Below are 25,465 nucleotides of genomic sequence, written 5' to 3'. Positions count from 1 at the left end.
CGGTTCCGCACGAATGGCCCTGTTTGGCTCATTTTAACCACCCTTATTTGCTCAGCCAACCAAAAACAAAATGTCACTCTCGCGCTGGCTGCTGCTGGCCGTATTGTTGTGGGACGACCATAAAATTTCGCACTGCTAGTAAACGCACGCAAGCGGTGAGCGACTGCGATGCGTGAGTTGCCTTGCTCTCTCACGATAGTTTTCTGCTACAGCGTGTGGAACATTTTTAAGACAACGTGGGTTTTTTCGTGTTTTGAGCTTAGATTAAAACATTCTTTTTTTGCAATTGATCCTAACCGTTTATCGAATCCAATCCGGACCGTCCGCCCATGACAAGGACTGACTATCCAACTACGTGGTCCCTTCTTCTTCTTGGCTTAACGACATGCTAGGTAAGTCTTACCGGTCATCTAATACCTTACTGGACCTAATATACCACCAGGCGGCCCCATGATATATCTTCTTCTTTATTGGCCTAACGACCTCCTAAGCTCATGCTTGTCATTTCTGGCTTACTAGATTGATATCATGTAGTGGTATCAGTCCTCTCTACTGGGGAACAGCCCAGATGAGATTTGAACCCCGAAGCCCCACGATATAAATAAGTCTACTAAGCCTTTTCAAGGATGTCCTAACAGTTTGTTAAGCCAAGTAGATGATTTCTATGGCGAGTTACGACGTCTGGCTGGAACAAACCTGAAATCGAATGCCTGCTTTATCGCCATTTACGACTACAACGACTCTTCGAAAAATCTTTTCATCGCTTTAAAAGCACCACACAACGCTTAATAAGCTTCATCAGTCATGATCAAGCAGCTCAGATTTTTGTAATACAAATGTAATAAATTAAATTATTTACTACTGGGCTGAAGGTTGTTAAACACTCGGAAATTTTCTCCACAAGAACTTAAAAAAAGTAATAAATTTTTCAAAAATTACAGATCGTCATACACCTGAGTCTTCTTTATTTAAATAAAAATGAACTAAAATAAAAAAATAGTTATTAAAACAAAATTATAAAAATTCACTCCACCCAGTCAACAAAACAGACCCTGAACGTAAAAAAACGGTCCACACTGTACGGCACAGTGCGCGAGTTCCACTATATTAGTACTCAACCGACGGCTGTTTCGAATCATTTTTGAATTCGCAGCGAACGGAAACGAACGAACCGACGGAAAACGCTCCTTCCCCGTAGTGACGATTTAGAAACGGTTGCATAGAACCAGTGTGTGTGTGTGCGTTTGTGTGATAGTGTTTTCGAACTAGAGCTAGAAGGGTGTGATAAATAGATAAAAACATTGTGATAAAAGCACTCGAAGGTGAATACGAACAGCAAAATTAGCTACAAACGTGCTATTTAGGACTGTCAAGAAGAGGGACCTGTGACCAGCGTTTCATTTTTACTCACCGTGATCGTGATCGTCTGCTCTTTTCGATTCACAGTGCAACAACGAAGCGAGAACGAGTATATACATATTGAGAAACTCCCCAGCCACGAATTAACGCACCCAATCAAGTCTGGTAAGTGTTAGAACACTACTAAAATAAAAAACCCGAAGCTTTTCCCTGCACGAAACCCATTCGACTGTGTTGCTAAAACAAAACTACCACCATCATTAGCATCTTGCTTGCAATCACGCGCGCCACATTCGTGTACGGTAACAACAAACAGCTGCCCGTTTTTAAAACCGTGCTCCTCCTCCGTGTTCCGTGTTGCTCAACAACTGTTAACCGAAATTGCTCTAACACACGACGAAACTGCACGCTTTCCGCAACCGAAACCGAAGGCATTCCGCACCAACCGACTTGTGCAATTTTTGTTCCCCACGGTACCAGAGACACATCGCATTCGCCAACGGGGACGAATTCCCATGTTCTTCCGCCAACGGAATGCCGCGTATCGATTTATCTTGATGTCACGGATACAACGGACCGCAAGCATTATGAAATACGCGAAATGCTCGTAGTAGTATGATGAGGGAACACAAAATCGACCTACCGAACGAAAACACGGCGTCCTGTTGCCAGGACAGCGAGGAACATTGATGAGCCCCCCGAAAAAAAAACCCCGTCACGGATACGCGAACTTTCTCGGACCTTCGTGGGTAATAGAGGGTACGTTTCCCTATTTATAGTCGGAAAGGCTCGCCTCGTCCGTCGCTGTCTGTATGTTGCGAGTTCGGTTTCGCTTTTTCTCCGAATGTTTATCATTTTTTAAATTCTCTTCCGATTTACTACTTCCTGGCTAACGAAAAAAAAAAAACATGCTGCACAGCGTTAATGGAAAGCATTTTTCGTCCGTTTGAAAGCGTCGTGCAAAACCCAGAGCCGGATAGCGATCGAAACAATGTTTCAACACGCAGTTAAATCTGTTTGTGGCGTGATGTGAAATGGCTATTAAGAGGTTTCGGAGTTCCCTCCGGAGAATGTCAATTTCACCGTGGGACGATGGCTCAGTGAAGGATATTGGGATAAAATGATTGGGTTCAGTCTAAAAAGTATGGCTAAAATTTGGTTAGATTGTATCGGGATTTTTCGACCAAATTTTTAGTGTAAAATATTCAATATTCCATGTCCAAAAACTCCGTACTGTGGAACCGACTCTAAAGATGTCAAACTTCTCAACAAAAAGTCTCGAACTTCATGTCCAAAATGAATATTCTTTACTACATCGAAAATGGAACTCTCGCCCATAAGTTCTGAGCTGTGGACCACTGTTCCAACCATTTCCATATCCTTCCAGCCAAGTTCCTTCAGACACGATGTTTATGCCATCTAATCCAATTTATGATGCTTGGCGAAACGAACTACCGTGACAGTGAGATCGCTATCGCATAATTAACCTTGTCGAAGTCGATGCAGATTTTAATCAAAAAATTGCTCTTTATACCTCGCTCTTTCTTGTGGTCGATTCTTGGGTGTTTGGAGAAGAAATCGACTGATACCGGCCATATAAAATCGAGGAGTCATAGCATGATACCAACACGAAATGAAGTTGTTCGACAACTCTTCGAACAGGTTTTAGCTAATTGGGCAACAAAAAAGAGGAGCACCAAAATGAAAACTGCTTTAAAAGTTTTAAGGTTTTATTGGCCAGTAAGGAGATGTGCTTTTGGCGAATATTCACCTTTACGCTGACCGGTTCCCTGCTTAAGCAGATGCAAATGTTACTCTATCGGAATTTGGATAACTTTTTTTTTTCTTTCGACCCTTTCCTGTTGGTTCCTGTTGTGTGAAAATGCGTAGCAGACAGTTTCGGTGTTTGCCGCACTGCACAGGTATTGCCACTCTTGTTTACTACGGTTTCCCTGGCATCGATCGGTGGTGTTGGGTTGATAATCGAGCGAGGTTTCCCTGCTACTCCGGGGTACGCTCGACCTTCGAATAGGTTGCGGATGGCAATTCCCGTTTCCGGTCTAGTCTTTGCAACTTTGCACACACTTCGTTGCCGGAGGGAAGCAGCCCAACAGGAACTAGGTCACAGTTACAGGCGGCGGGCCTGTAGCCTACGCAACTTTTGAAGCAGATAACTGATGTTGTGCAGGGAAACCACGGTTGTTTGTTTGTTTGTCGAAGCCGAAACCCGAGTCTCCGGTGGACTGGTGGACTCTTGTCGTCTAAGCTAGTAGGGCGATTAGTAGCTACTTCATCCAACAAAACTCTAAATGAATTTTAACCCCCTCTCTAGTATGTGTTTATCGCGATTAACCGCAGCCAATTGTAAATGATTTGTGAAGAGACCTTCTTGGTGCGGTGAGCACTAGAACGTTACGAACCGTGCGGTCGTTGGTGCTCTAGAATTGGACACCTTCTCCGGCAAGGAAGGCAGGTGGAAAACCAGTTCCGCTAACGCTAACAAGTTCCAGTTTCCAATTAACCCTTCTGGCAATTGCTCTAGCAGCCTGCGTGTGTGTGGAGATTATGTAAATCGCCATCTGACGCCACCAACATTCGGTGGGACTGCAACGGCGGTCAAAGCAACGAACTCGAACTGTTTTTTTATCGATCAACTATTTAGGTAAACGATCCAAGTTTTTATTTATCACGCATTGCCTTCGAATAAAAAAATGGGGAAAATCACTTTAAATAGTGTAGCACTTTCGTGTGAATCGCATTTTTGCTTGACACGTGATACGAATAAATCAAGCAGCGGAAAGTGGCAATAGCTTGCGAATGACACGCTTGCTTTGCAAATGGCCAGGTACCGACTGTTGGGCGCTCTGGCGTTGATCATGTTACGCGTGGGAGCCGGTGGGATGTAAAACATGTATTTGGTGTTTGCGAGCTAGTGGAGTCTGTGGCGTACAAGGGGCACAAGACCCCCAGGACGCTACTAATAAAGAGGTCAGAACATTCTCACGTTTCAAATACGGTCATTGGAGCGGTGTGAAGCTGCTAGTGAAGTTGAAAGCTTCCTTTGAAGGTAATTTTGCGATAAAAAGTAGGACAAAATACAAAATAATGCAGGGCGACCATGTAGGAAGATAGACAGCGCTTTAAGAATTATCAAAAGAAGGCTTTATACACGAACTCTTCCTTGCCTTTATTCATTTTTTTAATTTTTCTCCTCTCTTTTTTTCTTTCTGCTTTTTTCTGCTTGTTTTCTTATTTTTTCATTTTCCTTTTTCCATTTCTTCTTTTTCCTCCTGTTTTTCTCCTTTTTTCCTTGTTTTTTTTCTCATTTTTTCCTTGTCTTTTTTCTCCTCTTTTTCTTCTTCTTCATATTGTTCTTCCTTCTATTTTATCTTTTTATTTTTAATCATTCAGTGTCTGCGACAACTTTTACTTCTTTTAAAAATTCTATCACTACTGAAGTTAATTCTACCGTTGGTACAACAACTTCTATTTCTTAATTTCTTCTAATTACTTGTCATATTTATCATCCTCTAATTACTATCAAAATTTGGAATAAAATTCCAAGAAATTTTTGCCCTTTAATTTCTGACTTTCTTCAGCAATTTTGTATACTCGATGGCTGAATAGTCAACTATTTATTCTGGAGAACTGTTCCAATAAGGTTTGATAAAGGTCCTGCTGTGTCGAAGATCAGTGCTTTTTACACTTCACCGTGAATCGCTTAATGTAAACTCATAGCTTGTTGTCCTTTTCCAACTTCTTCCCAACGGACTTTTTGAATAAATGTATCAATTTTTTTTCCTACTTTAACTGTCACACACACTCAACCACTGCAATGCCGACCAAAATGGCAATCAAAATTCCACTAAGGCGAAACAAAAACCGCTCGAAAAAAAAATTAGCAAACATGCACATGCCTGTCACGCAATTGTGCATCGTGTGTACCCGTCAAGATCAATGTCAACTCGTCACTCCTTTGGCCTCCGCTGCTGGCGTCGTCAAAACCCCGCACAAATGCTTATGCTAACTGACCACCCACAACAGCAGCGGCAGCAGCAGGGCGCCCACAACGCCACAGGATCGTACCGTTTTCCGCCGCATTGCGGAAGTCGTCGGTCTGATCGCTCAGACCCAAACCCCTTCGGCGACTAATTTCGATTGATTAATCTGGGGGAGCACGCAGAAGGGGACGTCGAGCGGTTGGCGAAAGGTTACGTGGCGGCTGGGTAATTAGCCGTCCGGCGTTATTCCGGGCGAAGGTGCGTTCGGTCGGGCGCGTGGGATTTAATGGATTCGTCCCATTGGGAGTAAATGGGAAGCGAAATCACGCCAACACCACCAACGCAGGATGTTGTGGCAGAAACATCTGTCAGAAAGGGGACCTTAGTAGTGCCCGAAAAATTCGACACGCATGCTTCTGGGGCATTTCAAGAAAGGAAGCTTACAAACAAGCTTTTAATTAATACCGAACATATCATTCGAGAGCATGTCACGCACAATCGCCCTTTTCTTCTCGGCACGACCAAGATCAATTAATGTCCGGTGTTCGGTTGTGTGTGTACTTTAAATCACACTCCAGCTTTTACTACCCTGGAAGTGATGTCCTTTGCCGCATGAACAAAGCTGCAGAGCTATTTTATCACATCAGTGGTGGGGAACCCTAGCATAAATTACGCCACTTCCTGTCCACACGGGCTGTGCGAGCCTGTCAACCTTGACGGTTGCATTGTTTTCCCAACCGACATTGAACCTTTGCCGCAGTCGTCTGCATCCCGAACCACCCAGCAGAAGGACCAAGGACGTCCGACCAAGAACTTCAAGTTGGTTCAGTTGTGGGCAAAGAAATCGTTCCTTATTTACATAAATAAACACCTGGGCCTCTACACCGGTGTGTAACTGTCCCTTGGCAGTCGTATGTGTGACTAGTACTCAGGGACTCGTGTGTCGTACACTCCGTTGCTCGTTGTGCCATTGCACCAGAAAATGGCATTTGTTTAACGGCCCCACTTGCTTGCTTTGTATATCCCCAACTTCGAACAGGGTGTCCTTCGGAGGAATACTGTAGGCCATTGCTGACCTCATGAGCCTCTGGACACGAAGAAAAGCCAAGCATAATCAACGACGGCAAGGTTTTTGGTGCAGAAAACTCGTCCTCAATTGTTTTTCTCCTTTTATAGTGTCCTCCAGCATTGGCGGTGTTCCACGACTGTCACACGCCGTCACATAGTCCTCACTGTTAATTGCCCAATAAAAGAGATGTCGAACGTGTAACGCTTCAACCGAGATTGCATCTGTTGTGGGGAAGCTTAAGGCGGCTGCACCTTGTTTTCGCAAAAAAAACATGTAACACATGCTCAGTTGATAAGCGAAAAGAAATCCCAAAGGCGAGGCGAAGAAATTAAGGCCTCCATCTCCTGAGGGCATCGTTTTAGGAGTGATTGCGCCAACGATTGGGAGACGGTGGGAAATGGTAGAATTTCAACCTGTTTCACGCCCATAATTGCTTTTGGTCTGTTTTGGTGGAGGCTTGCTTGAAGGAGGTTGATGTCTTCGGCTAGGCGATTTGGACGACTTTCGCAGAATTTCCTTATCGAGCAGATTGCTCTCCGGTGATCGAAGCAATTGGCATTTGTGTTATGCAAGCGTGAGAATTGTGTTGGACATCTGTTATGCAGTTTTGAAGAATTTCTAGAAACTGTGAGCTCATGCCCCGATCATCTCCTATGCGCCATGTTTGTTTACATCTTGAAGATCCCATACATCAAGCAACTTCATTAAATCCGTAGTAACCTTTTACTATTTTTGGGATGATCTTCGTCTCCGTAGCAACCTTTTCAAATTTTTACTAAAAAAAACATCTCAAAACACATAAACAATCACGCGTCGAAAAACCCACACTACCACCATTCCGTTGCCTATATTCGGACCGGCCACAGATACCCATTATTCGCAACATGCCCTCACCGTAGAAGGAAAGAATATCGAATAAATAGGAATTGGCTCCCAAGAATAACCTCGAAAAGAGATCAAAAGAGCAGCGAAACAAACGCGACAAAGCGGCAAGAGTGGCTCAGTCTCAGTTTCGTATCACAGATGCACGTACGTACACACGGGCGATACTCGACCAGCTCGGGGGGGGGGGGGGGGGGGGGGAGAACTGGCCTGGCCGGCTGTAGCGCCATTTATGGAACCATCAGAAGGGCAAACGGGCAAAAGCCGGCATCGGCCGTATGATCTGACCGTGTGCGTCTGCAGCGACCATCGTCTGCGTGGACCTGTCCAATCGGCGGCTGAGTTCATTCCGCGCTGCTTTAACTGCACGCGAGGTGACATAATCAATAGCTCCAGCAGTAGTAACAAAAACATGAACAGAAATTGTCCGCCTGAAACATGTTATGCTCGGTGCAATAATTTATTCTCCCAAAGCCAGTGCCAAGGTGCCCATACGGAACGGATCAGCTTCTTCTGATGGACGAAGCCGATGGGACACGATCGATCGTAAGCACCACGCACGTACATGCGCGTACGTTGTCAGATCGGATCGTGGCAGCAGCAAAGCAAAAAAATGTGTGAGAAGACGCGAATTGACGTGACGCCACGAAAGGGCATCTTCGCAGCGAGACGAGACTCTGTTGACCTATTTATCCGATCTGGCCCTTTTTTTCGCGGTGCATCAATTCAATCACTACAATCGGGTGCATTCATAATCGGAACGTGTGGAATTAAATTAAAAACATGTGAAAACCGCTTATGTCCAAGAGCTGCGAATGGAATGCAAAGAATTCGAGGCAAGCTGGACGATATAGGGCGAGATGTAATCAATTTAAGGCTGCTATTGGGAGCTAAAAATTTGTAGAGAGGCCTTTTTTCCATCGCATATTTATGAGCTGAGGAGAATTCAGTTCGAAATTACCAACTTCAGCACGAAACTTAAATATAACTCTCGGCGTGCTTATACTCTAGGCTCCGTCGTGCTACAAATAACTGCAGAAATAGTCGCGTCTCGTGTTTGCCCAACTCATACACACACACACACTAATCATTGCACTTGCTTACGGCACCAAAATGCACCATACCCCGTTGTGTCGTGTGCAGTTGGCAAGATTGCATGCCGGTGCTTTCTTTTTCTGAAACATCCTTGAACCATGCGCCAAGGAAAATTGCTAGTCTTGGGCCGGAGGGGTGAAAAGTGCTTCCTTACTCCATCAGAAAGGTTTTCCCCCCACAAGGAGCAAGGGCTTCCGGGTAAAGGAAGCAATAAACCTTGCCCGTTTCCCGTCGTGTGTTTCCCATAATTATAACTTCATCCAGTTTTAACCGGGGCCGTGATTGGTGGCTGATTACATTAGAGTGGCTTCATGCCTCAGTTAATAGCACGCCAGCATTAACGTTATCCTTGTGAGAAAAAAGGATTGCAATTTTAATGTTTACTAATCTGCAATTACTAAAATGACTCCACAGTTTGTGTCAGGACATCTGTCAAACTTGACAGACGGTAACATCCATCTTGTACTAATAGCGAACTTATTGTACTAATCGCAGCAAGCTTTGACAGCTTGAGCTCAATACCTGTCAACTTGCAAATTCAGAAACAATAACAATAAGTTTACCAAAATTTTGATTTCAGGTTTGTGAAATTTCGGTGCAGAATTAGTGCTGTTTTTTTAAACGTAAGGAAGGTAGACCGTTTGTTGTTGGTTTTTTGTGAAGGACGCGTCAGGCCGTATAGATTCCAAGCAAGATGGTAATAGACTGTGACAACATTACATATCTCCCAGTAGAAACCCCCGGTTTTCCAATGATTGATTCTCTAATGCTTCCTACTTCCGGACGATCTCCGCAGGTTGTACTAGCCAGTACGAAAACGAAACATCTGTCATCGACCACAACCACCACCACCTACCGGCAAAAGAGCACTACCATCAAGAAGCGGTACCGTGATTCGTATCGCGTGATGGGTGGGTTTGAGCAGCGTCCCTGGACACCGACGAAGCGGCGGGGCCCGATCGCGGCAGAACACCGTGGCCCAGGGCCACAATATCTTCTACCACAACTACTCGGTGAGTCATGGGCTTGGGTTAGCGTGGGCTGTACCGGGCCGTTCGTACGCAGTCGCTTGGTTAATAGCCGCTGGACCCGGAATCTGAGGTCTACTTCGGCAGGAAACATATATCCATCTCTTCCATCGAGAAGTACATCGGTGTACTGTCAAATCGAATTAAGATCAATCCGTGTTTTCATCCGTCGCACTCCGGAGTGCCTGGATCGACTCTCTAGGCCGGAGGAAACGTGAAGGCCATCATGCTCTTGACTCAGCCCGAAGTCGCGGCTCGGGTGGGCGTTGAACTGAGCGTTGCCAAGCCAGCCAGGGAGAAACGAAAAAAAAAAGGTAAACAAGTGCGCAATAATACCCCCGTGGTGGATGGACGCGCTCGCACCGCAATCTCGATCTCAACAAAAAAGTTCCACATTACCTTATATGGTGATGAGCGAGGAACACACCGCACAGCAACGAAAAACAAAAATCGAGCGACGTCACACGCTCACGCAATGACCGGGCTGGATTCGGTGGCATCAGCAGGCATCCACTTCCTGTCTATATGGTCATTTGGCAATAAATATTTATTTTTGCTACCATATTTATACAAAAACATCGCCGCGCTGAAACAACATCTCTGACTGGCGGATTTGTTGAAAACGTATCTATAGTTAAATGCGAAGAGTAAAACTAGGCGTGAGACGATCGACGACCGGTACACGCCCACGATCAATCGGAACGGTGTTGATGGCGCAAGCTAATCGCTAGAATAATATCAACACAACGTTCGAAAATGCAAAACAGCTCCGCATCAATCGGCGAGTGAGAGCCAGCCGGATTAGCCGGATGGATGACAAACAGGGACTCTGTTTAAGGACATATTCTTACCAAACACCGTCTTGTTTTAGGTACGAAAGTGGTAGACTCGAAACGGCAAGCCGCACCCGCCTACAGCTTCGGCCAGCGACACAAACCACGCACGGAATCGTTCAGTCCGGGCCCCCTCTACAACATCACCGGGCTTGGCTGCAAGGGCAAGGATGCACCGCCGGCCTACTGTTTGCAGAGCCGTCCGAAGGAGATCCCCAAATATCTCACGCCAGCGCCCGGTGAATACAACATCGAAAAGGCGGACAAAATGTTGGTGAAATCGGCGCCGAAGTATACGTTCGGTGTGAAAAAGCCACCGAATCCGACCAGCCAAACACCAGGTATCCGTTCGTGCTGTGAAACGGGCAACCGTTTTCGCTGGTGCTTTCGTGCGGGACACTAAGCTGGGCGGAGGATTAGCTTGCCCCGGTATCATGTCACACTTTAACACAGGAAAATCAGGTCATACTGCACCATTTCATGCTGGACACATTGGATACACAGGAAACAATCGCATCTCATTCATACTTTACATTAGTGCATCCCCTCAGAAATATCTTCAATATGTCATAGCTTCACAGAAACACTCACACAATCATAAGAGGATCATCATCATCATCACATCATTCGCCACGAGATCCTTTGCCACACCATAAGCCTTTAGTAACGTGAGAACTAGATAAACACAGCGCTGAAGGGACAGATGAATACTATTGGTTTGTGCCAGCTTTTTCTCAACTCCGTAGAGTGTAGTGTTACCTTGCCCCAACAAAGAACGACAAATTTTGTAGTTTGAGTATGAGTTTGCACTTTTTCGGTTGAAGATTGGAGTGAAGATTTGAGCACCGGTTTCAGTAGCATTCGAAAGTAGTGGTTTGTGTAGTTAGCGTTAATATTTTGTTTAAATCCCCCAAAAACTAACCCCTTCATCCCATCATACCGTTATCGTGGAAGACGAAAAACGCTTGCAACGAATAACCTAACCTCTGAAACGCTCTCATTCGTTGAGAATGCGAAAAACAAACGCCACAAACAACCCGTGCCATATCTTTTAGCTCCCGGAGACTATAAGCCGGAACGGGTGACGTTAGATAGCACTCCGAAGTTTTCGTTTGGCATCAAGACCGAAAGCAAAATACGCAACGACACGCCAGGTAAGATGGCGGTGTGTTTGTTCGCTGCGATTTGTTGTTTATTAGTCTTTGCTCTCTGGTTCGTCTTCTGCAGCACCCGGTACCTATTCGCCGGAGAAAGTATTGAAAGACAAATCACCGAAGTACAGCTTCGGATTGAAGGTGATACCGGAAAAGATTGAAGAGACGCCTGGTAAGTTGTTGACGAACTTGAGAGATGGTTCTGAATGCGTATGAGGGCTTGAGAGGCATACCAGATGGCGGTACAAATTAGGTCTACTCTACACATGTTTGGACTTTTTGGGAGTTTCATTTAGAGTCTAGTTATGAAGCGAAATTGAGGAGTCCGACAGGGAGGTGACGGAATAGGGCATGAGAAGGAGAACCTATTCAATACTTCAGACGACTTGAGCAGCAGCAGAGCTATTCGCATAATACAAGATACAAAGCTAACTTCATTATAACACCATAACATCATTCTGGGGCGTCATTCTAACAGGGCTCTAGAACAACTAGGCTATCAATAAGGCTACGATCAATCCATGGAGGATGTATTTCTTGCGATACTCATTGTACTCTTACGACGTTTTCTAGCACCCGGAGCTTACCAGCCAGAAAAGGCACTAGCGCTGGATAAGAAACCGGCCTACAGCTTTGGGCTGAAGACGATCATGGAGAAGCCGAACAACACTCCAGCACCTGGAGCATACGAGCCTGAAAAGGTAAAGATAAACAACACGCCATCGTACAGCTTCGGCATCCGGCCCGCAATCGAGAAGCCCAACTCTAACCCTGGTAAGTGCGAAGTACAGGGCGAACAACAGAAGATCATAGCACTATAGCGTAACCTGAACGTCGCTTAACAAATTGTTATATTCTTTTGGTTTCGTTTCCGTTTTGCCCATCCTCGCTCATGGCTGCCTCATTTTGCTGATCCGCGGCTTTCTGGCACGTTCATCCATCCGCACAACGCATCGTTCATCCGCAAAGCACCGGGCGCTTACGAGCCGGAAAAGGCCAAGAAGCTGATCGATCACTCACCTGCATTTGCATTCGGCATGCGCATCAATCATGACAAACCGAACAACACGCCCGGTCCGTCTGCGTACCAGGTGGAGAAGGTGAATCTAGACCATCAACCGGCCTACAGCTTTGGAATGCGCACGAACGTCTCGAAACCGAACGTAACGCCCGCGCCGGGTGCTTACTGCCCCGAGAAGGCGAACCTAGACTCGACGCCGAAGTATAGCTTCGGCATTCGACCGACAATCGATAAACCGGACAATATACCCGCTCCCGGAGCGTACTCTCCCGAGAAGGCCAAAGTAGATAGTAGCCCGGCGTACAGCTTCGGTGTGCGCTCGAAGCCAGAGAAACCAAGTGCCAATCCTGGTCCGGGTGCGTATGACGCGGATAAGGCGGTGGATGGAAAGTCACCGGCGTACTCGTTTGGACTGCGACCGGATGTTGCAAAACCGAACAATATACCCGGGCCGGGCGCGTACAATGCTGATCGTGTCGACCATGCTACACCGTCGTATTCGTTCGGTGTTAAGACACACACGGATAAGGTGGAGCGAATCCCGGGACCGGGTGCGTATGACGCAGACAAGTCGTTGGATAAATCTTCCCCAGCATACTCGTTCGGGGTGAAAACGAACGTACAGAAGCCAAGTTTAGTGCCTGGACCGGGTGCTTACGATGCGGATAAACACGACCATTCGTCACCGTCGTACTCGTTCGGTGTGAAGACCCACGTAGAAAAGCCTAGTGCGATCCCTGGACCGGGTGCGTACGACGCGGAAAAGGTAGATAAGTCCTCACCGGCGTACTCGTTCGGTGCCAGGACAAACGTGGAGAAACCGAGCGTAGTCCCCGGGCCTGGAGCTTACGATTCGGACAAAGTGAATGATAAGTCTACACCAGCGTACTCCTTCGGAGTAAAGCACAACGTGGAGAAACCGAGCGTAGTCCCCGGACCTGGAGCGTACGATTCGGACAAAGTGAATGATAAGTCTACCCCAGCTTACTCTTTCGGAGTAAAGCACAACGTAGAGAAGCCGAGTGCTATTCCTGGTCCTGGCGCTTACGATGCGGACAAGACAATTGACAAATCATCTCCTGCTTACTCCTTCGGAGTAAAGCATAGCGTAGAGAAACCGAGTGTAGTCCCAGGACCTGGAGCGTACGATTCGGATAAAGTGAACGATAAAACTACCCCTGCGTACTCCTTCGGAGTAAAGCATAACGTAGAAAAACCAAGTGCGATTCCCGGCCCTGGCGCCTACGATGCGGATAAAGTGATCGACAAGTCTTCCCCAGCATACTCCTTCGGAGTAAAGCACAGCGTGGAGAAGCCGAGTGCGATCCCGGGTCCAGGAGCGTACGATGCGGATAAAATGAATGATAAAACAACTCCGGCGTACTCCTTCGGAGTAAAACACAGCGTGGAAAAGCCGAGCGCTATTCCTGGCCCTGGAGCGTACGATTCGGACAAAGTGATCGACAAGTCTTCCCCAGCATACTCGTTCGGTGTTAAAACGAACGTAGAGAAGCCCAGTATTATCCCCGGACCGGGTGCATACGATGCAGATAAAGTGATCGACAAATCCTCCCCGGCGTACTCGTTCGGAGTTAAAACGAGCGTCGAAAAACCAAGCATTATTCCTGGCCCCGGAGCGTACGATGCGGACAAAGTGATCGATAAGTCTTCCCCGGCGTACTCGTTCGGAGTTAAGCCACACATCGAAAAGCCCAACATTATTCCCGGACCGGGTGCGTACGACGCGGATAAGGTCGTGGATAAGTGTTGTCCAGCGTACTCGTTCGGTATTAGGACCAATGTAGAAAAGCCTAGCACCATCCCAGGTCCCGGAGCGTACGATACCGACAAGGTACAGGATTCGCATACACCGGCCTACACGTTCGGTGTGAAGCCTCAGACGACGAAGGTGAATCCTACGCCGGCGCCAGGTACATACTCCCCAGAGAAGTATGTGATCCACCATCCAGCTTTTACGTTCGGGGTGAAGCCACATATCGATAAGATCGATATTATCCCAGCTCCTGGCGCATACAATCCGGAAGCAGTAAAGCTAGACAACAGTCCAGCTTACACGTTTGGCGTGAAGTCGGTGATTGATAAGGTCGATATGACCCCGGCACCGGGCACGTATTCGGTGGAGAAAGTGAAGCTTGATCATTCGCCGGCGTATCCGTTTGGAATAAAGGTGAACCGAGAGAAGCCGAATGATGTACCAGGTAGGTGCCTGGGATGCAGTTTACGAGTTAATGTCTAATTAGAATGCAGCTGAATATCTTCATACATTTAAGTAACTTAGCGGCTGTAGAGCCTCGTGCCTTAGAAGAATCTTAGTTGCTACTAGCCAGAATCAGCACAAGAAGAATTTTAAGCTTTGTATACATACTTCAATATGCCTCACTCGCTATACTTTCAGCTCCTGGAGCCTACAATCCAGATAAGGTGAAGCTGGACCACTCTCCAGCGTACAGTTTCGGTATTAAGCATAAAGGTGAAACACTTCGCGATACACCGGGTAAGGAGGAGTTGGAAACCAATTTGCTAAGGCCTAAGCCACTTACAATATCGCTTCTTCCCGCATTTCTCCTCAGCACCATCGGCCTATCAACCGGAAAAGTGTAAAACTGACTGTGCCCCAGCATTCAGCTTCGGCGTGAAGGTAAATCACGAAACGATCACTCACGACGGTCCAGGTAATGCTTTTTTTGCCGCTTTCTTCCGCATCCGTTGCGTTATCGTTATGCGCATGCGAATGGTCTCGTTGTTACATTGGATGTCTGCATGCAACGTTGTCGAATACACTCGTATCTGTTTCCTTTCTTTTCGTTTCTATGTTTTTGTTTCCCACGTTTCCCGTTGACCCGTTGATTCCGATCCATGTTCTGTTTGTTGTGTCGGTGCATGCAGTTGTGGTGCTGAGTGATGAATCGGCAGCTGCAGTGGCTGCTTCGTTGAAAACGTTGAAGCTCAGCAACGGTACCTCGACGGTTGCCAACCGTAGTAGCGAATCGAGGAACGTCTCCAACACCGCCAGCTCCAGCACGGTACAGAATGGACAGGGTGGTGAAAACACGTTCACGACCGTCACCACCACGAGAACATCGGGCGGTTCGATGAAGGTGGTACGCGAGCGGAAGACAACGACCGAGGAACGGTCGTCGGCAAGCGTTGAGGCGATCGGTGAAGGACTGGTCCCGAACTGCATTGCAGGCGTGAAGCAGCTTGCCAACGTGCAGCATCAGCGTATGGTGTGCACCGGGCACTTCAGGGCCTAGAGAAGAGGTCCGCCCATAGACAGATAGCGGATGTCCTGCATCTCTGGACGCCCCTGGACGCCTCCTGTTACTGTAGTCGTTTGTCGGTGCAGTTAGTTTAGTAGTGTTGCTCGTGTTACGATAGTTTGTTTGAATGGCAGCGTAGTACTTGTACTTTGCTTTCGTTTTGTGTTCCTAATCGCTTTCGCTGCTACCCATTTACGACCTGCACCTTCCTGTGTTGGTCTAGTTCTCAAACCCACCCTACTGGCTTATTGTGTGTGTGTGGCGAGAGGAAGCGATCCTCCAGGGTCTTTAGATGATGCGCTATTTGAAGCACCTGGATCGTGATTTGTCTTCGTTCTCTATTTCTTTCTCTGTCTCTCTCCGAATTTTTGATCCTGATGCTGATGTATGTCTGAACGAACAAAATCCCCCCCCCCCCAAATCGTGCCAGCTCCAAACGAATACCACATCCCGAATGTGCTCGGTTCGAGCAAGGAAGGGCCGATCCGTTCGGCGCCAGCCTACACAATCACCGGCCGACAGAAGCAAACTCTTCCTGAGTGCATTGGGTTCCCCGGTCCCGGTCACTACGATGCGAAGATCGATCCGCTGGTAAGACGGGCCCCGATGTTCTCGATGGCAACCCGGTTCCGGCGACCGACGGACGAAGCGCTCAAGCCCGGACCGGCCGCACACTATCCGGAAAAGGTAGGCAACCGGCTTCGGTTTGACGACGACGTCGGTGGAGTCTCGTTATTTATCTGCTCTGTCTGTGCTTTCCCTTCTTTCATTGGGGTTCATGTGAAAAAACTGGGATTTTGTTTTTGTTTTCTCTGTACCATTCTCATGATTTTGTTGAATTTTGAACGTTTATTGCCACCAGGGTTTGAATCTGTTCCAAAGAGTTCCTGCCTATTCCTTTTCCATTCGGCACTCCAACTATCTGGCACAGAAGGCTCCCAGATATGTGAACAGCTTGAAACCATGCTTCTGGACATGAAGATGCGTCATCGTTGAAGCATTGTAATTATAATCATACTCTTTTTTTCCTCCCCCGGTACGTATCTCTCGTGCGGGGTTCTGTTTTTCCGCGTGTGTCATCCTCTTCGTTCGCTCATCGACGTTCACGCCTCACAATCACAATGCACCACCTACTTAGATAAACCTCGGCCACGTACCAGCGTACAGCTTTGGCATCAAGCATTCGGAATATTTGGGCGATTTTCCGGAACCACCCCGGTACCGCAATCAGCTGGTTATTTAGGGCGGCTACTTACTGGATCATACACCGTCAGACTCTGGAAGATACTTCGCCCAAGTCCACCAGCCTATAGCTTCTGTAACTCTCGTCGCTACAACGAATTCCGGAAACGCACTTCTTTAACCGACTTTTGGTGCATTGGTGCCACTGTATTGCCAACCGATAGAAGAAACAAGCATAAACACACTAACAAACCGCTGCCAGGCGCCCCATTTGCCAGCGATAGGATTAGTGCGATGAAACAAGCAAGCATTAATGTTCGATGTATGACTAATTTTGCAAGAAAGAGAGAAGAAAAACACAACCTCGGGGTGGCGGACTGGAATTATGTGCGAGAGATATCCGAAAATGGCGTGTGTAGTTGGAGGTGTGAAGAATGAAGCCCGTGAGAAGGTAAGTAAGCATATTGCGCTGGGTTGTGTGTATTACTATCAGACGTTGATCGTATCACAATACCTCAAAGTTCTAATCACGCAGGTGTGCTAACTGCGGAACGTTGGTAGTTGTTGTGGCTAATGAAGTTGCTTATCGCATCGAATTAGGGCATCAAATTGCAGTCAGACGCCTTGAGTCATTGCCGGGTTGGGGTTCTACTCTAGTTTGTGTTCTCACTGGCCTGGGAGCGATCGCGTTGCAAGTGGAGTTGATTGGACATGAACCTCATCCATCTGTTGTGTCAAAGTGATGGGCTAGCGAATCCAAAGATTGAACTGTCTTTCATACCATGTAAATCTCAACTTTGGCACGATTGTCGTGCGAGAAAAGTGAAACTAAAGCTGGAGTTTGTAATGCAAAAGGAGTTGGTTTGAAATTGGGGTTGAGTTTAGTAATGAAGATGTTTTTTTTTTTCTAGGAAGAGCTCCAAGAGAAACATCTTCCGAACGTGCTGTCTCTCTTGCCTGGTATACTAATATGTGACGTTTCATCGGAGCAAGGAGTTAAATCCACTGAGACAGTGCTGCAAACGTCCACCAGCATTGAAAGTGCGACTACAACGTATCTAATCATGCTGATTCTAGTGATTGTATTCGCGTGCATTGTAATCCTTATTATGATTTACATCACTTGCGTCTATAAAAAGTCTTCAAGAAGAAAGCAAGTTTTTAAGGGTAATGGCTTTAATGGTGATCAGCCCTTGAGCACGGAAGAGATTTACGCCAAAGTTTATCAGTTTCGACGCGAGAAGGTACAGCTGGTCGAAAAGATAGAAAAGGGCGAGTACGGGGTGTACTGGAGAGCGATCGTGACGGGTGTTGCTGGTGATCCTACCACGGAGATCGAGGTAATGGCCAAGGAAGCTGTAGAGAAATATGATCGTGAAACCGTTCTGGACGAGCTGAAGTCTTACATACACGTGGGACATCACGTGAACGTTCTTAACTTGCTCGGAATCGTAACGGAAAACATAAACCATGGTAAGAAAACCAACTTCACCGACATTATTTTTCAAATTAAAAGTCAAAGACCTTATTTAGGAGAGCTTTTTCTTATAACGGAGTACTGTCGGTTTGGCAATCTTAAAACCTTTCTACGTCAAAATAGTTACGCGTTTCGAGACGATAATAGCGACGCATTGTTTGTCTATGATTCCGGGTAAGAGTAGGCATTACGAATCGAGCCTCTCTCTCTCTTTAATGCACTTCTCTCTGTTTTAGTAACACTACACCGAGTACGTTCAGTGTAAGCCACTCTTTTACCAAATTTGATCTCCTCAGCTGGTCATATCAGATCGCTTGCGGCCTGCAATATCTCGCCTCGCGTGCCTATGTTTACGGTAATCTATCCGCTTACAATGTGCTGCTCGGTGAGGGCAGCATTGTGAAGTTGGCAAACTTTGCAGTACCTCGACGGTTAAATTCGTCTAGTAAACTTACCCAACGAAACGTCCAGTCTCTGGAGCGTATCGCTCCGGAATGTCTCGAGGGGCAAGGATCGTTTACGAGCAGCTCGGATGTTTGGTCGTACGGCGTGCTGCTGTGGGAACTGTTTTCACTGGGGAGTGATCCTTGCTGGGATATGGTAACGCACGGACGATTGATGGATAGTTTTGAGTGTGATAATAGTTTAGCGAAACCGGAGTATGCTAACGATGAAGTGTACCAGTTGATGAGGAGCTGCTGGAAGCAGGATCCTCTCGAGCGACCAACCTTTACGGAGCTTTGCTATAGGCTGTTCTGTATGATTCCGAGTCACTTTCTAAGGGTAAGTTTGGGAGTGTTTTAGGAATGTTACTGGGTGCTTTCTAATTTTAAGCGTTTTCTCCTTCCAGAACTACGAAGAACTGAAAAACATCTACTCCTGCATAAATGCAGTAGAGAGCGCAATTTTGAAACAAGATTAAAACTGTCGTCGAAGAACACTTTCGTTGTTTGTAAACCTGTACTGAGCTGTATTTTATATTTTAGTCTATTTCTTTACTAGATTTCACAAACTTCTAACGTAACCGTAAGTTGAAAAAATTAATATAAATTTGAATTGCCATAAAAATTTGCGTTCAGGTTGTTTTAAATTTCATGCGTGTGGTGGTAATGAGTCACTTAAAATTAATAAATTTTTTAAATCCTACAAAAAGTGTAAAGTTAAATTCGATTTTAAATTCACCTGATTAAATTCTATGTAGATTCCTGCAAATAATGTTAAAAGTAAAATGTTATCCTCGAAATTCATACTCGAGTTGAGCACCTCTGCCCCACTGCTCGAATCAAGCTTCATAGTTTGGCTTTACATTGTAAAAGGGGGAAAAAAGATAAGAGATTCTGAAAATGTTGTATGTTCATGATTTAATCAAGAAAACTAATATTTTTTGCTGAATTTTATCAAAAAGCTGTAAAATTATTAGTATGATTTATTCCATACACGAACCAGCTTGCTCGAATCTTGCTATAAACAATTCTTAGGATTATAGCAAGATATGCTATGATAAATATATAAAATTGAATGGCTTGCCGCTTCTAACCTCCAACTTTTAAAGGTTTTTTTAACATATTTGACATATTTTTTAGAATTCATAAAACATATAATAGAAGAAAAGATATTTAAATTAAATAAACCAACATTTTCCTGTTTTTTATTCAGATGTTTCAGTTTAAAAACAAATTGTTTCGAGCAGCTCTCTTTTTCGATTAAGGCTCTCACATCATGGTGTCATTTGGATGAAAACTTCGCCGAAGTAGCGCCCCTACTACCCATCAATTCCCGTTTTCCTATGCTTCTCCAATCCACCCGTAGAAAAATGCGTTAATGGCGCACTAAACGGGGTCGGTCGGTTGACAATAACCAACCGACATTTATTTGCGTTCAGCGTGCTAATCGTTACGCTGGTTGACTTTCAGTAACAAACACTGCGCCCAGAACGCGTCGAAAAATTTCGGCCCGATCTGAACGGGCGATAATTGATAAAAGTTTTCAAATTGCTGCAATACTTCTTAGCGAAACGTGTTGCCACGCGTGTCGTGCAGGCTGACGGGATAATTGTTTATAATCGGCCCCTCCCGTAAATTGGGATCGCTCGAAGGAATGGCGGAAAATTGCCTAAAGTGGAGTTGTTGTTTAATTAGTCACATTTATTTATTTTTAAAAAAATAATTACAAGCAATTAAAAAGCGACATAAGAAATGGAATGCTACTACGATGAAATAGGAGGCAAATGTGCGTATGCTAATGATATGCCATTGAAGAAAACTTCCCTTTCCGAGGGTGCCATCTGAAAGCTTATCACTCACACACAAACACACATTCTCTGAAGTCAACCGAACAGAGGATCAGGGCTTTTTCCAGTGATTTCTCATGACCTACGGTGCACGCCCCGACATCGCTCCAGACGAGTTCAACCCCCCGGGAGCATCATGTGGGAGTGAGAAATGTTTCATCCGTTTGGTGAGTAGGAAGCTTCCGGTTTGGTCGACGGAAGGTTTCTATTAGCTTCTTACACATCCTGTTATATTTTACCGTCACGGGCAGCAAGATACAGCACAGTACAATTAGTGTACATTGTACTTTCCGCACATACATAGACAGATTCGCATGAATACAGTCGTCGGAAAGCAATGGGCGTGTAGCGCTCAACAGTTTGCTTCTTTCCTGTGTTCCGGCCAGAGATAAAATGGAGCTCAACACAAAAAAAAAAAAACAAGCGATGAATAATTGTTTATTGTGTAGCAGCGGAATAAACAATACGCTCACGTACGACACAGTAGCAGCAAGCCCAATTACAATTACAGTCCATAATGGAGCAGCTCGGTGGAACAGAAATCTCGAGAACCATCATCCATCGATGGACGATGGAAAGTGTTTGGAATATTAATTTCCCATCCCCCCAATCTCCAACCCGGCCAATGAGGTACTACGGGTGGGTTTTGCTATTTTTGATCGAGTTGAAAACATTTGCATAAAGTAATGACATTTACGTGAGTTTTAACGATACGTTTGGGATAAAAAAGGTGAAAAACGAACATGGGGTTTAATTTGATTTTTTAATAATATATTTATTGCTTCACATGGAGTGTGATGGATTTAATAGCTTTTTTTTATTTATAATTGAGTCATGGAAATGAAAATTTGAATATTAATTTTTATAAAATATTTTACACGAGATTCCTCAAAATTTACGATGTGTTCCTTGTTGTTTGATGTTTTGTAATAAAACTTTAATATTTTTTCTTTGATTGAATCTTCGAATAATTTTTTCCACCTTTTTTTGCCCTTTTGTTTCACAGTTTCCAATTGACTTTTTAAAGCACGATCATAACGCTGATTCTAAGAATCGCTTATTCACCACAATTTACACAACTCCTAAAAACATTGCTTTAGCTAACACATCATCATCATCGTCGGCATCGTCCGGGAAGGTTGGGGGCTGGCTGGCTGGTTCGCTGGCTGGCACAACCAACAACTGTCGCTCATAAAACGCACTTTGTGGCTAGGTAAACATTTTAACGACCCTTTTCTTCAAAAACCATTGCTACCTGCTAACAGTCACACGGCGTAGCAGCAGCAGCAGCAGCAGCAGTAGTCGTCGATTTTGGTACAATGTGTCGCACCGTGGTATAACAGCGCGGTGTGCTACAAGCCGGGCGGGAAACTTTACATTGTTGGTGTAGCGTTTGTGGCATTGTTGGACACCTGTTAAACTTCAAAAGCCGATAATCCTGCCGTACCGACCGACGGTTGGAGAAATTAATTGAAAAAGTTTCAAATGAACGCCACAACCGGTTGTTGGGTTGGTGGTTTCTCCCTCTTGCTGCTACCATGGTCTTGGAATGGGTGTGTGGAACTAACGAAGAGGTGATTTCTTATGTAGATTTTAAGTTTAAAAAAATAGTTTAAAACAACTTCTTTAATTTAATTTTAACTTTAACTTCCAGCTTTCGTTGAGGAGTAAAATGTGGTCTTAATGATCCAGAACCAGGGTGCCAGATAGAGGGTGCCAATCGCCCGGAATGATAGGATCAATTAAAGGATGACACGCACTATGTCAAGCATAAATTGCAATCACTCCTACTCAGAAGAGCACTCAACAGGTATGAAAATCAATATCTTCCACGCGAACTGGTGATGATGACGATGCGAATAGTGATGATGTGACGATTCTCCACGCATCGTTAATTGTGTGGAGAACGGCATAGCAATGATATCTTAATTCTTATACCCTTTCGTAATCCTTTGTTTCCGCAAATAACGATGGGAAAATGAAGCTTCCTTGATGAAGATGTTTATTACTGTCCACTAAGCTTCCTATAAATAATGCCTTCGTACACTGGGCTTTTAGAGTCATATGGTCAAATTTAAACGTCATTAATTATTTTGTATGGCGAAAATGTATTACTATCCACAAAAAATTGTATGGAAAAATGAAAAACACTGATTTATCGCATCCTATTTCAGTTCACAAGCAAGTAGCAAGCTAGCAATCCTATTGCAATCCCCATTTTTTTACAAGTTCTTATAGAGTCCGTTATGAAAATTTGTCTGTCATGTTTGAATTGATTTCTTCTTATGTGACTCTAACGTCTCTAGAGGTCCTAGCCTGCCACCCCTGGCTTTCCGTGACTTGATTTAATCCGTAGCTAAATAGGAAGTACCTTGCCATCCCATCTTGACCGTCTCCCCGAATCTAAGCTTTGCTATCCAGCTACGGGTTAAATCAAGTCACGGAAAGCCAGCAATGGTAGGCTGAGACCTTTCGAGGTTGTAGTGTCAAAGAAGATGATGAAATAGTCAGTCCTGCGTACGGGTTCCGAATGGTCTGGGTAGGATTTGATCCTCCGTCCTGCTATGTGAAGACCGGTGCTGCTTTTGCCTCGGGTTTGAACCACCCCGAGGTTTGAATTGATGGTTAACCGATAATTCAAAAAAATTGAATTTCGATGTGTCTTTTCAAAGTTTTAATCACATTATGAAATAGTACCGCACGTTTCCTGCAGGCAAAGCAGCTAGCGTCAATAAGTATAAATAGAGGAGTAAAGGGCCGAAGTGACCAGTAGGAAAAATCTCGAGAACGATTACAAAGCGGCAGTTACTTCTAACCCTATTTTGAAGTGCAATCACATCGGTGTTAAAATTGTGCCACCGGGAGTCGAATCATCTGGACTAATCCGAAATCCGTCACAAATTATTGTCCTCTACTTTTACTTATGCTGTTTTTTTTCTTGGCCGCTCTTAAATACTTTTTTATCAGGTAGTAACTGGCCTTTTGACATAATCAAATCTTTAAGAACTAAAAAATTTTGCCCGTTTCACATGGGAATTAAAAAAATAGTGCCATGCCAACACCTGCCGCCACAGAACCCACTGTGCAGGGTGCTATAAAAAGCGGTATAAACTCTACTAAGCTTTTTATTAATGCCATGCCGACCATTGCCAAATAAAAAAAGCGATGGGCAAGGTGGAATTAAGTTTTCCCCGTTTTTAATTGAATTAAGTTTTTCCCAAAATTATCATACCATAATGAAAGTGTTGCTGAATATAATCGCTAATGATTTGCATTGGAGCAAAGCAACGGGAAAAAACGACTCACACTTCTCCGGCGCTGGATGGTTGCAAAAATTAGCACCGCAAGAAGAGAAAAATCACGCCATCGCGGTCATGGCCACGGCAGACGAAACAGAAGCCTTCGGCATTTTATTACAACACTCCGTTTGAAGATTCGTATCCGTATGCGGCACCGCTTTACCTGACATTCAAACCCCGTAGGATATCATCCATACCCATCCCAGTACCGTGCCGTACGTACTAAGTACGCAGCGAGACGGAAAAGTGGTAGCCCATTTTCAGCGAAATCAGCACCATCGCCACAATTCCGCTGGATTCTGGGCCGGAGTTTTGAGTTGGGTGAAAATTTAATTACACAAGCTGTGTGAAAAATGACACACATACCGTGAACCACCACCGACCGTTTCACGACCGGTGTAACGGCGATAAAGGAAACATTAAACCATGCCAGAGAAGGACACTGTTTTTCAGCTGTTGCTGTTCTTCTCTTCTTCTAATTTTAGGAAACGGGTGAAGTTGGTGGAATCGAAAGGAGGAAGCGAAAAAAAGGATTTAAGCGTCGGAAGCGGACATTTCCAAAATCCCCATCCCACCATTCGGCCACCATTTGTTGCTTCTGATGCCCGTGCCGAAAAGCTTCCAACTGTGGATGAAGCATTTTTCCACGAAACAAAACCAAAAGCGATGTTGTACTGGTATGTGTGTCGGTGTTCGATGGCTCTCTCCTCCAGCACTGAGGAAAGGAAGCTGAGTTTCCGTGTACTAAATTCTACGAATTTCGAGTCACCGGCATGAAGCTGGTAAAATTTTGGCGGTTTGTAAAATTGCTGCTGCTGCTGCTGCTGGTTCGCCCTGAAGAAGGGGAATTAGTTTGTGCGTGTTTCCGATGGCAATGCAGGGGTTGCCACGGTTGGTTAATGAGGCGATGGACGGGGAAAGTGGCTTTATAAAATTCCTCATCCGTTAGAGCTAGTTCTATTGTAGCGGGAATTGACACGAGATCCCGCTCCGGTGGAACGATTGCAAATGGCGCGTGTCGAGATTTTGCGGGCTTAATTTGTGGGGCCCGTAGTGAAACTGAAAAAGAAACCCTAGCGCTGTAACGGATTTCGGGGTACTAACATTTACACTAAAACTATATCCGTTGAACTAAAACCAGCTGCGGGGCTTTGGGTGGTGGGATTGGCGTTTGCAGTCCGAAATAGAGGTTGAGGTTATCAAAATTATGGGGAAATTGTAATCGTGATTGATAGTAATGCGCGATCGAGCTAATTAATTATACATTTACTAGAATAGTGGAGGAGTGTTGGAACGGATCAATGGAGCTCGGTGGGGATTTTGATGCGGAAAATCAGCTTCCAATTTGAAATTGAACCAATACTTAATTTTTTTGGAAATACCCTGTGCAAGTGTTTCATCTCTTGATTTTATTGATATTGATACCGTCGGTGATAGGTAATTAAGGGGGTTTGGGAAGAATTATGGGTAAAAATAGCAGGCCTATCTATGTGA

General features: G+C 45.2%; 2 protein-coding genes across 7 annotated transcripts; both read left to right on the top strand.

The window, feature by feature from the left end:
• The first annotated feature begins 1,120 nt into the window (after positions 1-1,120).
• Positions 1,121-17,267, top strand: LOC118509153 (proline-rich extensin-like protein EPR1). Of its 5 annotated transcripts, XR_004905846.1 has the most exons (13): positions 1,121-1,322; positions 1,447-1,524; positions 8,987-9,103; positions 9,203-9,419; positions 10,306-10,608; positions 11,323-11,421; positions 11,495-11,593; positions 11,995-12,195; positions 12,391-14,661; positions 14,859-14,957; positions 15,034-15,135; positions 15,350-16,410; positions 16,862-17,267. XR_004905846.1 is itself a non-coding variant. In XM_036049380.1 (12 exons), exons 3-12 carry the CDS (start codon positions 9,101-9,103, stop codon positions 15,715-15,717), a joined length of 3,762 nt encoding a protein of 1,253 aa, XP_035905273.1. In that variant the 5' UTR covers positions 1,121-1,322; positions 1,447-1,524; positions 8,987-9,100; the 3' UTR covers positions 15,718-16,934. The 5 variants fall into 5 exon arrangements, 4 of the variants coding, with proteins under 4 accessions (XP_035905273.1, XP_035905274.1, XP_035905275.1 ...); XM_036049380.1 differs by having other exon boundaries at positions 15,350-16,934; XM_036049381.1 differs by lacking the exon at positions 8,987-9,103 and having other exon boundaries at positions 15,350-16,934.
• Positions 17,268-17,351: 84 nt separating this feature from the next.
• Positions 17,352-19,671, top strand: LOC118509154 (platelet-derived growth factor receptor beta-like). 2 transcript variants are annotated; one of them, XM_036049385.1, is made up of 4 exons: positions 17,352-17,748; positions 17,817-18,378; positions 18,439-19,165; positions 19,233-19,671. In XM_036049385.1, exons 1-3 carry the CDS (start codon positions 17,617-17,619, stop codon positions 18,558-18,560), a joined length of 816 nt encoding a protein of 271 aa, XP_035905278.1. In that variant the 5' UTR covers positions 17,352-17,616; the 3' UTR covers positions 18,561-19,165; positions 19,233-19,671. The 2 variants fall into 2 exon arrangements, with proteins under 2 accessions (XP_035905278.1, XP_035905277.1); XM_036049384.1 differs by having other exon boundaries at positions 17,817-19,165.
• The last annotated feature ends 5,794 nt before the right edge of the window (positions 19,672-25,465 follow it).

The sequence above is a fragment of the Anopheles stephensi genome, chromosome 3 (assembly GCF_013141755.1).
Source record: "Anopheles stephensi strain Indian chromosome 3, UCI_ANSTEP_V1.0, whole genome shotgun sequence".
Taxonomy (NCBI): Eukaryota; Metazoa; Arthropoda; class Insecta; order Diptera; family Culicidae; genus Anopheles; species Anopheles stephensi.
Note: the sequence above shows the minus strand (reverse complement) of the source record. Positions and strands in the feature narration are given on the sequence as shown.

What these genes read in the sequence shown, in the direction of transcription:
- LOC118509153 (XM_036049380.1), top strand. An exon ending in GAAGCCCAACTCTAACCCTG is followed by an intron (nt 12,196 to 12,390) that starts GTAAGTGCGAAG and finishes TCATCCGCAAAG; the next exon opens with CACCGGGCGCTTACGAGCCG. An exon ending in GATCACTCACGACGGTCCAG is followed by an intron (nt 15,136 to 15,349) that starts GTAATGCTTTTT and finishes CGGTGCATGCAG; the next exon opens with TTGTGGTGCTGAGTGATGAA.
- LOC118509154 (XM_036049384.1), top strand. Translation starts at nt 17,617, where the DNA reads ATGAACCTCATCCATCTGTTGTGTCAAAGTGATGGGCTAGCGAATCCA. An exon ending in TGAAACTAAAGCTGGAGTTT is followed by an intron (nt 17,749 to 17,816) that starts GTAATGCAAAAG and finishes TTTTTTTTCTAG; the next exon opens with GAAGAGCTCCAAGAGAAACA.